The following is a 12,509-nucleotide window of genomic DNA, read 5'->3' as shown; positions in this document are numbered from 1 at the left end:
GGAATGTGTGCTGGGGGGGGGGGGGAGCAAGAACGAAGCAGACATCAAGACTTTAAGGGCACTGAGACCAGCAGAAATACCAGACCTGGAATCCTTAACTGACAACTTTTACATTCTAAAGGGCTCGTGCCGGCATGGCAAACCCTCACTGCTAATTCCAGGTTATTATTCATTTTATCATTTTTATCAGAGTAAGTTAAACAAAGGAATACAATAAAAGCGACAGAAGTTCAAACACACGACAAAGAAGCAGAATACTTAAGACCATTAGGAAATTTCACATTGTACCATGGAAAGCTGATAAATCATTTGGCTGCAGAGTGCAGGGCTGCTTGAAAGCCCTTTTGCAAACAGCCGCATGCTGCCTTTTAAACCTCCACTACCCAGACATTTAGAAGTGTGTGTGTTGTGTGTGTTGTGTGTGTGTGTGTGTGGTGTGGTGAACATCCCTATGCTATGCTTTGAAGTCCCAACAAGGGTAAGGAGGAAAGGATCTGTCCTGCTGGGCAGAAAAGGTCCCCCACCCATGGTGTTTCATTTCAGAAAGTGCAAATGTGTTAATTTTACCTTTAGGTGACAAGCGAACCAGATCCCCCACCTCACCGCTTGCTGAGTCTCTAGAGACTGAAAAAGGATGTGGTTGACCCCCCTGTAAGCTGCTTGTCTGCGATTCTTACCCTGGTGCCTTCGGGGCAGGACTCTGGCCCAGGACTCCAGTCAGCTACCATAGGGCTGGCTTGCCCTACTTTTAAGCAAGTGATGATCCGGACAACCATTAAACCCAGATTCTAAAATTCCCCAGCTGCTCCACTGCTCTCTGCAAAGTGTTCCTCACTCACTGCAGTGGATTAAAGTGCCCCCAATGTCCCTCTGTTGTGGGGAAGTAAGGAGCCATCTCACGAGCGCCTTTCTTGGTTCAGAGATGCAGTGCAAAACATCCAGTGGAAATTAAGTCTGGAAAAACAATAAATTCCCTTCAAAGGCATGACGCCACAAGGGAGTTGCCCAGAAATCCAGAAACCAGACTGTCGTGAAGCAGGCACAGGAACAGCTGTTTGGAAAGGAGTCATGTCCAGTAGCCTGGCTTGGCCTATGAACACGCTTTAATGAGAACAAGGCTTTGCCCTATCTCCCTCAAAGCCCACACCTCTTCCCACCCCCAATTACAGCCAGAGATGGCGGCAGCAAGGAAGCAGTGCAGAGGATCGCAGCCTCATCCCATGGAGTCAGTGTGCAAAACAGAAGAAAGGAACAGATCAGGTGCCCAGGGAGGCAGGCTCATGGAAGTCATTGACCACAGCAATCAAGCTGAAAGGTGTGCAGAGGAAGGCAACCAAGATGATCAAGGGTCTGGAAACCAAGCCTGAAGAGGAGTAGAGGAGGGAGTTGGGGATGCTTAGCTTGGAGAAGAGAAGACTGAGAAGTGATATGAGAGCCATCTTCAAATATCTGAAGGGCTGTCACACAGAAGACAGAAGAAGCTTGTTTTCTGCTTCTCCGGAAGAGAAGATCCAAACCAATGGATTCAAGTTACAAGAAAGGAGATTCCCACCAAACATCAGGAAGAACTTTCTGATGGTAAGAGCCATCCAATAATGGAACGGATGACCTTGGAAGGCGATGGACTCTCCTTCATTGGAGGCTTTTACAGCAGCTTTTCTCAACCTGTGGGTCCCCAGATGTTGTTGAACTACAACTCCCATCACCCCTAGCTAGCAAGGCCATAGCTCAGGGATGATGGGAGTTGTAGTCCAACAACATCTGGGGACCCACAGGTTGAGAACCACTGTTTTAGAGAGAGGCTGGATGGCTGGTCTGACAGGGATTCTTTAGCTGTGACTTCTCCATTGCATGGGGTTGAATTAGATGACCCTTTGGGTCTCTTCCAACTTTATGATGGTTGAGTGCAAGTCACTGCACTGTGACAGCAGGAAAACACCAAGAAAGCGATGTTGATCAGCGCAACTCTCCTAGTTGCCAAGTCAGATGTGGGCGGAAAGAAGCCTCAGAACGTGGCGGTGCTGAGCATTACGTCCTCAAAGTTGCTGCACTCCAGGAAACCGAATTTTGAGGCATATAAGAGTGGGAGGCTGCTGAACTGGAGGTTGCTGGCAAATCTGTTTGGCTTTGGGCTGCACTGCAAAAAGACTTTGATGGGTTCACTCATTGAGAGGCTGGTTGAACCCTGGAACTGGGAGCCAACTAACATCTACACAGAGTAGACCCACTGAAATGAATGGACCTAAGCTAGCCATGCCAGTAAAATTCAGCAAATCTGTTCTGTATTGGATACAAGTCTTCATGACTGGATCTTACAAATTCCAGGTGTACAGAAAGCAGAAATGCAAACCCTTTGGTTCCTCTTTTGCACTCCCCCCATACAAAACAGATTTGCACGGATCTCATTTCTGAGTTCACATGCATATAGGCATTCTGCTCTAGCTCTTTATTATGACATACATCTGCATGCAAGCCTAACTAAACATTAAACCAGCCATGGGACTTGCAGCCAATCAGGTGATTAAAAAACAACAACATCCTAGGCACACACACCCCATGGATTTCCATTTGGATTACACCGTGCGTGAAGGGAACATGTGAACCTTCCCTCCCTAATTGCAACCCTAATAGAAAAAACTACCCTGTGCTGCAATTAGCAATGGGGGGCAAAGTTCCCATTGGCCCCCATAAGGGTCATGTGTGCTGTGCCCCTAAGGAGAGGCTCCCCACACACTTCACTGTATAACGCTTGCACAGAGACAGAGCTTCTATAACTACTTAACCTTTCCATCAGTTAATTGGAGACACCTTTTTTCAGTCAGACAAAATGTCTGCAGCTTGGTGTTTTAAAAAGTTGTTCCCAGCAAGATAACAGAGCTAAACAAATAAGCAATTCATTGATCTGCATTTTCAGAGGAAACCCGGTGGATCTGCTCTTCCACAACGCCAGCTAGGTTTTTGTGATAGGAGCCTCAGGGGTGGACTTTGGACTTTCAAACTTCAGAGGTGCCCTATGTGAGGCCAAAATTCAGTGCCCCACCACCTCTCCCCTTCCTTTCTTCTCAATTCACTACTATGTCTTAGTTGCAATGCCCCCTTGGCTCAGTGCCCAGTGTAGTGGAAGCAGTTGTGCTGCCCTAAATCCGCCTCTGAGAGCCGGTACAAGAAAAAACCAGGCAGAACAAGCACAGCTTGGGAGATTTTGCTTCAGGCATGGAGAGACTTTGGCCATCCAGATGTTCCTGGACTCCAAATCCCATCAGCCCCAGCAAGCAGGGCCATTTCTTGATTTCTTGATTTATTTTATATACCACCTTTATTTTCCAAGGATCTCAAAGAGAGGCACCTGGTTCTCCTCCCCATTTTCATCCTCACAACAACCCTGTGAGGGAGAGAGTGGGTGGCCCAAGGTCACCCAGTGAGCTTCATGGCTGACTGGGGATTCGAACTTGCTCTCCTAGGTCCTATCCCAACACTCTAACCATTGTGCCACGCTGGCTCTTGCTGTTGACCCTGGCCCCCCTTTCAACCTCTTTCCTTTTCTCCTCCCAGCTACCCTTCTGACTTCAGCTCTTTGTTTGACGTGCCAGGCAGGCCTCCGAGAAAGAAGAAGGCAGAACAGAGCAGTCACTTACTTTCCCTGAGGTAGCTGAGGTGAGACAGCAGAACTTCTGTGTTGTAAAGAGATGTGGTCCGGAGGAAATCCTCCTTGTTCATCTTGCAGAGCTCCTTCCCGTCCATGTTCTGGAAGAGGTTGGTGTCGATCTCCATCAAGCCGTACTCCTTGATAGCCCACTCGAGCCACTGGCGGACATGCTCCTGGGTCCATAATGTGGGGTCTGCCAGAAGGAAGCGGGGGGAGATACTGATGAAGCAAGAGTCATCAAGGTTTTTCTTTTACAACAGGTATGGGGGACTTCTGGCCCTCCAGAAGTCGTTGAACTACAGTGTCCATCATCTCAGGTTGTTGGCCATGCTTGCAGGGGCTTATGGGAGTTGTGGCTCACTAACTTCCAGAGGACCAAAAAAAGCCCCCCACTCCTTCTTTAGAGCAACAGTAAAACTGTTATCCTGCTCCCCGCAACAATGTGTTTGAGATTCCTTTGAGATTCCAAGTGTTCAGAGTGGATTATATGCCAATGCGTTTACAGTGGTACCACGGGTTAAGAACTTAATTCATTCTGGAGGTCTGTTCTTAACCTGAAACTGTTCTTAACCTAAAGCACCACTTTAGCTAATGGGGCCTCCCGCTGCCGCCACACAATTTCTGTTCTCATCCTGAAGCAAAGTTCTTAACCCGAGGTACTATTTCTGGGTTAGTGGAGTCTGTAACCTGAAGCATATGTAACCCAAGGTACCACTGTATTATTGATTCAACAAAATTTATGTACCATTTAATTGCTGTAAAACCTGCAATTATGCTTTGCTGTAAAAAACTGCAATAACAATCACATCCGGGCTACCGGCTTGAATAAAACCACCACTTCCAGAAGATGCACAGGCTCTGGCTTTGGAGAGTCTCCAGGGGAAGAAAATTCTGAAGCTGAGGAGCAGCCACTGAGAACATTTCTCTGTGTACCGTTGTTCTTATGTAGGTCACAGTGGATCACAGGAGTGAAGACTGCTTTACCCCAGGCATGAGCAACCTGTGAAGGCCTCTGGATTCTGCTGGACTCCAGTTCCCATCGGCCCCACCCAGTATGGCCTATGAACAGGGATTATTGGAGTTGTACTCCAAAGTCATTGGGGGGGGGGGAGATTGCCAGGAATCACTCCCCCCCCATAGCTTTCCTGCTCTGTCAATGTACAGGTAGCTAAGGACATTTTCCCTGTGTGATTATGAGACTGAGCTATGCATTGGGAAAGCCCACAGTGCAAATCCCACCTCTGCCACAAACTCACCCCTTGGCTTTAGGAAAGGCACTCCCTCTCAGCTTCAATCTTCCCTGTTTGCGATATTCAGGATAATGACACTGACCTACTTTACAGGGTTGTTGTAAGGATTGCAACTGAAGAAAAGCAAGTGGGAGGGCTCTGGGCACTTGAAAACGCAAACAAGCACCGAAAGATTGTTGGGGGTTGTGTTATTCCTATCGATGAGCCATCAGTTTCAGATACTGAAGAGATTAGAATCATAGCATCGTAGAATTTGGAAGGGACCACAAGGGTCATCTAGTCCAACCCCCTGCAATGCAGGAATATTTTCCTCAACGTGGGGTTCAAACCCATGGCGCTGAGATTAAGAGTCTCGTGCTCTACCAACTGAGCTAGATGAGAAATTTTTCCATCAGTAAGACTTCAGTGGGACTAAGAGGGTTGCCTCTGCCTTCCTCTCTCTCTTCCTACAGACTGGCCAGTGGGCTAACCTTGGCCGGCCAGGGGTCCCAATTTGGCATCCGATGACCTTTTCCCCAAGCCACGCTCACCTGCCACTCAGCGGACATAGTTGTGACATCAGTGGATGGGAGGGCAGAGCTCATCTTCATTAGCTGTGGGTGCTTGCGTCAGAAGCCAAATCGGCAGGATTTGACCCCACCACTCAACAACTCACTGCACGCAGCACACTGACCCCATCACGGCACCTCTGTTTTCTGAAGAGCAGGAGGTCTTACTCCCCACCCCCTTCAGCTACTCCTGCAGGTCTCCAGTCACAAAGCAGCTACAAACAGGCAGGCCAGCACATTTGGTCCTACTCTCAGCCCATTGCAAACCTCGTACAGATGGGTTATTAAACATTTTGGACGGATGTTCCTTACTGCGCTCCAGAAAGTAGTAAATTCTGTGAAAATGACCTCTCCTTGCTCAGACAAGCTGGCTTCCTCGGTCTGAGTCATATTTCCAGACCCTGCTGACAAAAACAAACTCTCCCCCGCCCACTCACCCTTCCCTTGCCACGCTAGCCCTGCAGAGTCAACACAGGAGGAGCAGGGCAGGAAGAATGATGGATTCCGTCCACAACGACACATTGCTGCCAAGGACTGACATACAGAATGCTAACCGCCAGTGGCGATTCTAGGAACTGATAGGGCAATTCCACGCTTGGCTGGTGCAGGCTGGAGGAGTTTAGGGTACCAACTACATTAGGATGGCCTTGTGCCAACTTTAGGGAAGCGGGTGGCGCTGTGGGTTAAACCACAGAGCCTAGGACTTGCCGATCAGAAGGTTGGCAGTTCGAATCCCCGCGACGGGGTGAGCTCCCATTGCTCGGTCCCTGCTCCTGCCAACCTAGCAGTTCGAAGCAGCACGTCAAAGTGCAAGTAGATAAATAGGTAGCACTCCAGCGGGAAGGTAAATGGCATTTCCGTGCGCTGCTCTGGTTTCACCAGAAGTGGCTTAGTCATGCTGGCCACATGACCCGGAAGCTGTATGCTGGCTCCCTCGGCCAATAAAGCGAGATGAGCGCCGCAACCCCAGAGTCAGCCATGACTGGACCTAATGGTCAGGGGTCCCCTTACCTTTACCTTATGCCAACTTTATTGGACTCTGATATAGCAAGATCAGAAAGCTGCCTTAAGTGCAGACACATTTGTGCAGACACAAACCCAGGGTTGCCTACTCTGACCACCAGCAGCTCTCTAGGAAGAGATCTTTCCCTCATCTCATTCTGCCACCTGTTTCTTTTAACTGGAAATGGCAGGGAGGGAACCTAGGCGCTTCAGACTCCAGTGCACATTCTCTACCACTGAGCCATGGCTTCTTCCTCCAAAACCATTCACCCTGCAGAATCTGCTGTAGCCATGTTTGGTCGGAATGCCAGACCATGGTTTAGTGGAAGATCACATGATCCTAGATTTCTCCAGGCTCCTAGATTTGCTCCCTCCTCTCTTCCTTCCACACAGCTGAGGAGTTCAAAAGCATGCTCAGTTGAAACAAGCCGGCTCCATAAACCATGGTTGGAGTTATTTAAAGCTAACCATAGTTACCGTGAACCGCAGTTAACTATAAAAAAAGTAAATCTAACTATAAAGTTTCTACTTTAAAAACAACTCCCCTGTGCCTCTCCTTAGGGAGCAATATATCAGGGTCTGAAGCTGTTTTTACAGAGGTACCTATCACTGCATGTCTGCCTCTTTATCTGCATCCTGTGCTATTTTTCTCATGACTCTTATCTAGACACGCAGGGGTCCCCTTCGGAAAAAGAGTCATAGCAGAATGTATTCTGCATGCCCTTTACTTTCCTTCTCCACTCTCCCAGATTCCGACCTCAGGTGAACTCTTGCAATTGTAATTACAGCACGATAGCATCTTGCATGGGGGTTATGATCCAGGGTTGGTGCGTATAAGCAAAAACACATGCACTTGAACCGTCTCCTTGGAACAGTCCTCACATGACCATCCTTGCTTACCAAGAAAAGTTGAAACATGCAAAATGTTAAAATACTAAAACAGGTTAAAATCCACCTTAGCATTTCTAAGCATCCGGACAGTCTTGTCTAAACAAGAATGTTTTTAGCAGGTGCCAAAAAGAGTACAGTGGCGGTGCCTGCCTAATATCAAGAGGCAGGGAGTTCCACAGCACAGATGCTGCCACACTAAACAACCAAGTTCTTACAAATGAGGAACGAGTATTATGTGGCACGTGTAGTAGTGCCAATTCAGCAAGTGGGCACATGTGGGGCAAGGTGATCTCATAGGTTCCAAGTTGTTTAGGGTTTTCTAACCAACAGCAGAACCTTGAACTTGACCTGGCAGCAAATTGGCAACTGGTGCAGATCTCTGAGCACAAGGCGTTATATGCTGGCAAGCCCTTACACCTGGCAGCAATCGTGCTGCGGCATTCTGCACCAACTGCAGCTTCTGGATGAAGCGCGAGGGAAGCTCTACATAGAGCATGCTGCAGTAATCCAGTCTTGAAGTAATTCAAGTGCATGAACTGCTGTGGCAAGGCCTTGGATTAGGGATGAGGAGCCTGTTGCCCTCCACGACTATAGCTCCCATCAAACATGCCCATCAGCCATATTGACTGGGACTAATGGGAGTCCAACAGCATCTGGGGGCAGGGAAAGGGCACAGGTTCCCCAAACTTGGACCACATTCATCAAGGCAATTCATGCATCCTCAACTTGCCATCTTGCCATGGTGTTTGGATTCATCACTGACCCCAAAATGGAGCCTTCAGGAGCAACCACAATAACCACCCTTCATTGAAGGCCTAGAGTATTCCTGTTCATTTCTCTGATGAAAGAGGTCATGTTAGGACCAAAACCAAATCTGGGCTATGCAGATGGGTGTCAGTGTCCCAGAAACTGTTGAGCCCCTACCTGCTGGCACAATGACTCTCCTCTCATTGGTTGTCATGTTGGGGGGGGGAGGTCCATTCTTCTCATCCATGTAGGTGCCATAATTTAAGGGGTTGGATTCGGTCCCGGCACCGACCAGCTTGTTGCATTTGCTGACGCTGCAATCCACCGGGGACTCCCTGAAATGCAAACACAGGGGGCAGATCAGTACCAGGCAATCGGCAGCTCCAGTGCAACCACACAGAATAGTAGAGTTGGTAGTGATCCAATGGGTCAACCCCCTGCAATGCCACCTGATCACTGAGCAGAGGAAAGAGGGCTTCTTGTGCCAAGGAGGGAAAGTGGGGCAGCAAAAATGTGTTAGAAGAGCCCTCAGCAGCCATGATGACCCACAGGCCTGCCCACCATGGGACATTAAAGCAACTCCCATCTGAAACGATTGAGGACCATGATCAGTGTGGACTAAGTATAAAGGGAAAGGCTGTAGCTCAGTGGTTAGAGCATCTGTTTTGCATGCAAAAGGTCCCAGGCTCTATCTCCAGTGGAGGCAACTCAGGTGGGAGTGGGAACATCATTCACCTGAAACCCTGGAGAGCTGCTGCCTATCAATGTCTCAACAAAGAGCTAGATGGACCAAGGGTCTTCCTTCCATGTTCCTTTTACATGCCAGCCACACCCAGGGAGGGCAGGGGATGTGGTCACGGCCTGTGTTACCCATGGAAAGCAGAGCTTGCCCACATGGCACAGTGGACATTATACATCATATATTATTTCAGGGTGTGTATGTGTGTGTCATCTGAACTTACCACCTCTCACATTCACACCCACCCACAACCACCTCCCACATACACACACACACACACACACACACACACACACACACACAAACCACCTCTCAAATTCACACACACACAAAATCCAGCGTTGAAATAATTGCCCCCATTCACTGCAAAGGGAAGCCTTACAACTCTGCGCTGGATTCCCATCTGGCGAACAAGCCTGAAGGGTTTTCCAATTGAGAACATTAAATTTGTTTGTTAAGGCGCAGAGGCAGAATTACTCTAGCATAGTTATCGTGGCTAGGAGATAAACGTTCCGCTGAGATATTCTCGAGGCAGATGGTAATTTTTTCCTCATGTCTTTCTGGGGAGAAAGGCTGCTTGGAAATGGAAATAAGATGTATAACTTACACATGTTAGAATTTAAGGTTGCACTATTTCGCCTACTGTTTTTCCAGGCACCGAACCAAAGTCAGTCTTTGGAGAGGCAAATTGCTGGAGTTTTAATGTCCCCGTGGCAGTCGGGGTGTGTGTGTGTTGAGGAACTGCAGGGCAGACAAGCCTTGGAGAGAGAGGGGGGGGGGGAAGGCCAGACCATTTCTCACTGGCAGCAGAAATTCTCAGTGTCAGGTGTTAAAAGCTGCAAGTATTTGGAGTGCAAAATCCTTGGCATGCTACAGAGCTTCTCTGGAGGGATTAGAGCCTTCTCCAAAGTAGTGTTTGGGCTGCCAGCAGATGTATAAGATGGGACAACATCAGAGAGCAGAAACTGCTGTCAGGGTTTCAGGTTCAGATGTCTGGTGCTGCAAGGCTGAGGGGTTGAAGCTGTGGTCCTCTGGGTATCATTGGCCTTCAATTCCTATCAGTCCCAACCAGTGCTTTTTTTCTATAAAAAAAATGTTTAGGGGTACTCTCATTTTCCTACTCATATTGAAATATTGCCCCTCAATGAGGCCAAACTTAGATTCACAAAATGTTTAGGGGAATGTGTCCCCCCCAGAGAAAAAGCACTGGTCCCAACCAAACAGACCAAAGGATGATGGGAGTTGAAGTCCAACAACATCGGGACAGCAACTTCTTCAGCAATCTAGGAGGGGCCCAGAAGCTGAGGCTCTTAGGTAGCAACCATGCTGTGACTACCCTAGTGTTTCTCACAGTGGGAAGGGGAGATCTGAATGCGATAATCACTCAGTGGGACATGTTGGATAGCAGCAACTGGTCACAGTGCTATGAACATTGACTCACTGAGGATAGAGAAAGCCACATACGGTCCCTCTGGTGAATATGAGAATGGCAGTTGTCTTAATTATTTTGTTTAAATGCCACCTAAGGTTTCCAAATTATGGTGCTGGAGGAGACTCTTGAGAGTCCCATGGACTGCAAGAAGATCAAACCTATCCATTCTTCAGGAAATCAGCCCTGAGTTCTCACTGGAAGGACAGATGGTGAAGCTGAGGCTCCAATACTTTGGCCACCTCATGAGAAGAGAAGACTCCCTGGAAAAGACCCTGATGTTGGGAAAGAGGGAGGGCACAAGGAGAAGGGGACGACAGAGGACAAGATGGTTAGACAGCGTTCTCGAAGCTACAAACATGAGTCTGACCAAACTGCGGGAGGCAGTGGAAGACAGGAGTGCCTGGCGTGCTCTGGTCCATGGGGTCACGAAGAGTCGGACACGACTAAACGACTAAACAACAACAAGGTTTCCAAAGGATATTATATCAGGTCAGTCCACTGGGGCTTTTAGCTCAGCATTGTCTACAGTGGCTTACAGTTCTTTCAGTCTAGGTAGAGATATAAAGAACTGGATGAAAAGCATGTGCTATGGGTCTTCCCACCATCTAAGTTCACAGGGCTTTGTAGAAGGATTCCTGGAGAAGGAACGGACTACCAAGAGCTACTAGCCACGATGGTCATGCTCAGCCTTCAAAATTCTCACTTTTCTGAATTTTGCAAGCAAGGAGCACGAAAATGCATTTACTGGGGTAAAATGTGCATTAAAATGGATCTGTTCATGAAACAGAGCACCGCAAAATGGATCACATTTGGGGAGATAGCTTCGCAAAAAAGAAAAAAATCTATATTGGGCAAAATTGCATACAGATTAGGGGAATTTCACACGTGGGAATGAGAATGAATTTTCACGAAAAAGAAATTGCAAACCGGTGCGGAAATGTAGAGAACTGATTGGCGGAAAGGCAGATCCAGAGAGGAAGCGAAAGGGGCAGATTTGCCCAGTGCTTTTTTCCTGGGCGGCGGGATGCAGGGGGGCGCATACCCCTAAACATTTTATGAATCTTTGTACTTTTGTCCATTTACTGTACTTGTTTTTCCCGATTTGAACTATAAAATGGTAATTTTCTTGAGTCAAAATGAGAGTTCCCCTAAACATTTTTTTTAGGAGGGGGAGCAGTGGATTTGCCCATCCCTGGCTGGAAGCACAGGTGTAGAAGAGAGTAAAGGCTGCTTTCTTGGGAGGCAGCTGGAGCTCAGTAAAGAGGGGGGCTGAAGGAGAGGGAGAGGGAGAGAGAGAGAGAGAGAGAGAGAGAGAGAGAGAGAGACCGTGTTTATTACTCAGAATCCAAGAGTCACAGCTCTGCCAAACAATTGCGGGGTACAAGAAACAGATGAACGGAGTGGAGGTGGAGACGGACCCTGCAAACCACAAACATGGGGTGTCAGCATTATTTGGGGGGGGCCTTTCTGTGTGGCACAATGCCAAGGACACCAGCTACTTTGCCAACGAGGGGTCTCAGGCTATATACAAAGATGACTGAGTCTTGAGCCTTTTATCAAACTCTCCCCTCGCATTTGCAAAAGGAGGAAATTTCACAAAGATTTCAACTGGCCTTCTATAGGAATGGAATTGCCCAAAAAAGATGTTAGATTGTTTTTGTATGCCACAACTGCAGCGAGAATTTTACTAGCCAAAAAACTGGAAATCACAAGAAATACCAATAGTGGAAGATTGACAGTTGAAGATGTTGGACTTTTTGGAGCTGGCCGACCTGACCGGAAGAATCCGCGAGCAGAAAGAGGAGAAATATCAAGACGACTGGAAGAAATTTAAGGAATATTTAGCTAAATTTTATAATATAACATAAGTGGAAATACTTGCAAGTACCAAATTGGTTTAGGATTAAAGTATGTTGAATTGTATAATACTATGGATTGAGATTATCATGAAAAGAAAGGAAGTTAACAATTTGAACTAGTTAATTTTATTAGAAAGTAGATATTGGAAAATTGCTAAAATGACTCAGTGAAAATTAGTTAGGAAGGGTGCGAGGAAGTCATTTAACAATGGAAATTAACTTGGATTTTTAACTGTAAGAAGTTTTATGTATGTTTGTTTTGTCTTTTTAATATGTTTTGTTATTTTGTGTTTGTTATAAACTTGGAAAACTAATAAAAAAATGGAAATAAAAAGATTTTCAACTGGCCTTCTGCGTCTCCCCATCGCCACACAAAGATGGGGACAATTTGCCCT

The 12,509-nt window shown here is 47.3% G+C and overlaps 1 protein-coding gene across 4 annotated transcripts in view; it reads right to left on the bottom strand.

Annotated features, from left to right (window-relative positions):
• FLI1 (Fli-1 proto-oncogene, ETS transcription factor) overlaps nucleotides 1–12,509 on the bottom strand; it is a 121,204-nt gene that overhangs the window by 27,681 nt on the left and 81,014 nt on the right. For all 4 annotated transcript variants that reach the window (XM_079954557.1, XM_079954558.1, XM_079954559.1 and 1 more), the window contains 2 exons: nucleotides 8,262–8,419; nucleotides 3,636–3,839 (listed from right to left, as the gene is read on the bottom strand). In XM_079954557.1, the coding sequence (XP_079810683.1) occupies nucleotides 3,636–3,839; nucleotides 8,262–8,419 (362 nt within the window). The remainder of the gene's footprint in view (nucleotides 1–3,635; nucleotides 3,840–8,261; nucleotides 8,420–12,509) is intronic.

Source organism: Podarcis cretensis, assembly GCF_951804945.1.
Source record: "Podarcis cretensis genome assembly, chromosome: 15".
Lineage (NCBI taxonomy): Eukaryota > Metazoa > Chordata > Lepidosauria > Squamata > Lacertidae > Podarcis > Podarcis cretensis.
This window is presented reverse-complemented; position numbering and strand designations above follow the sequence as displayed.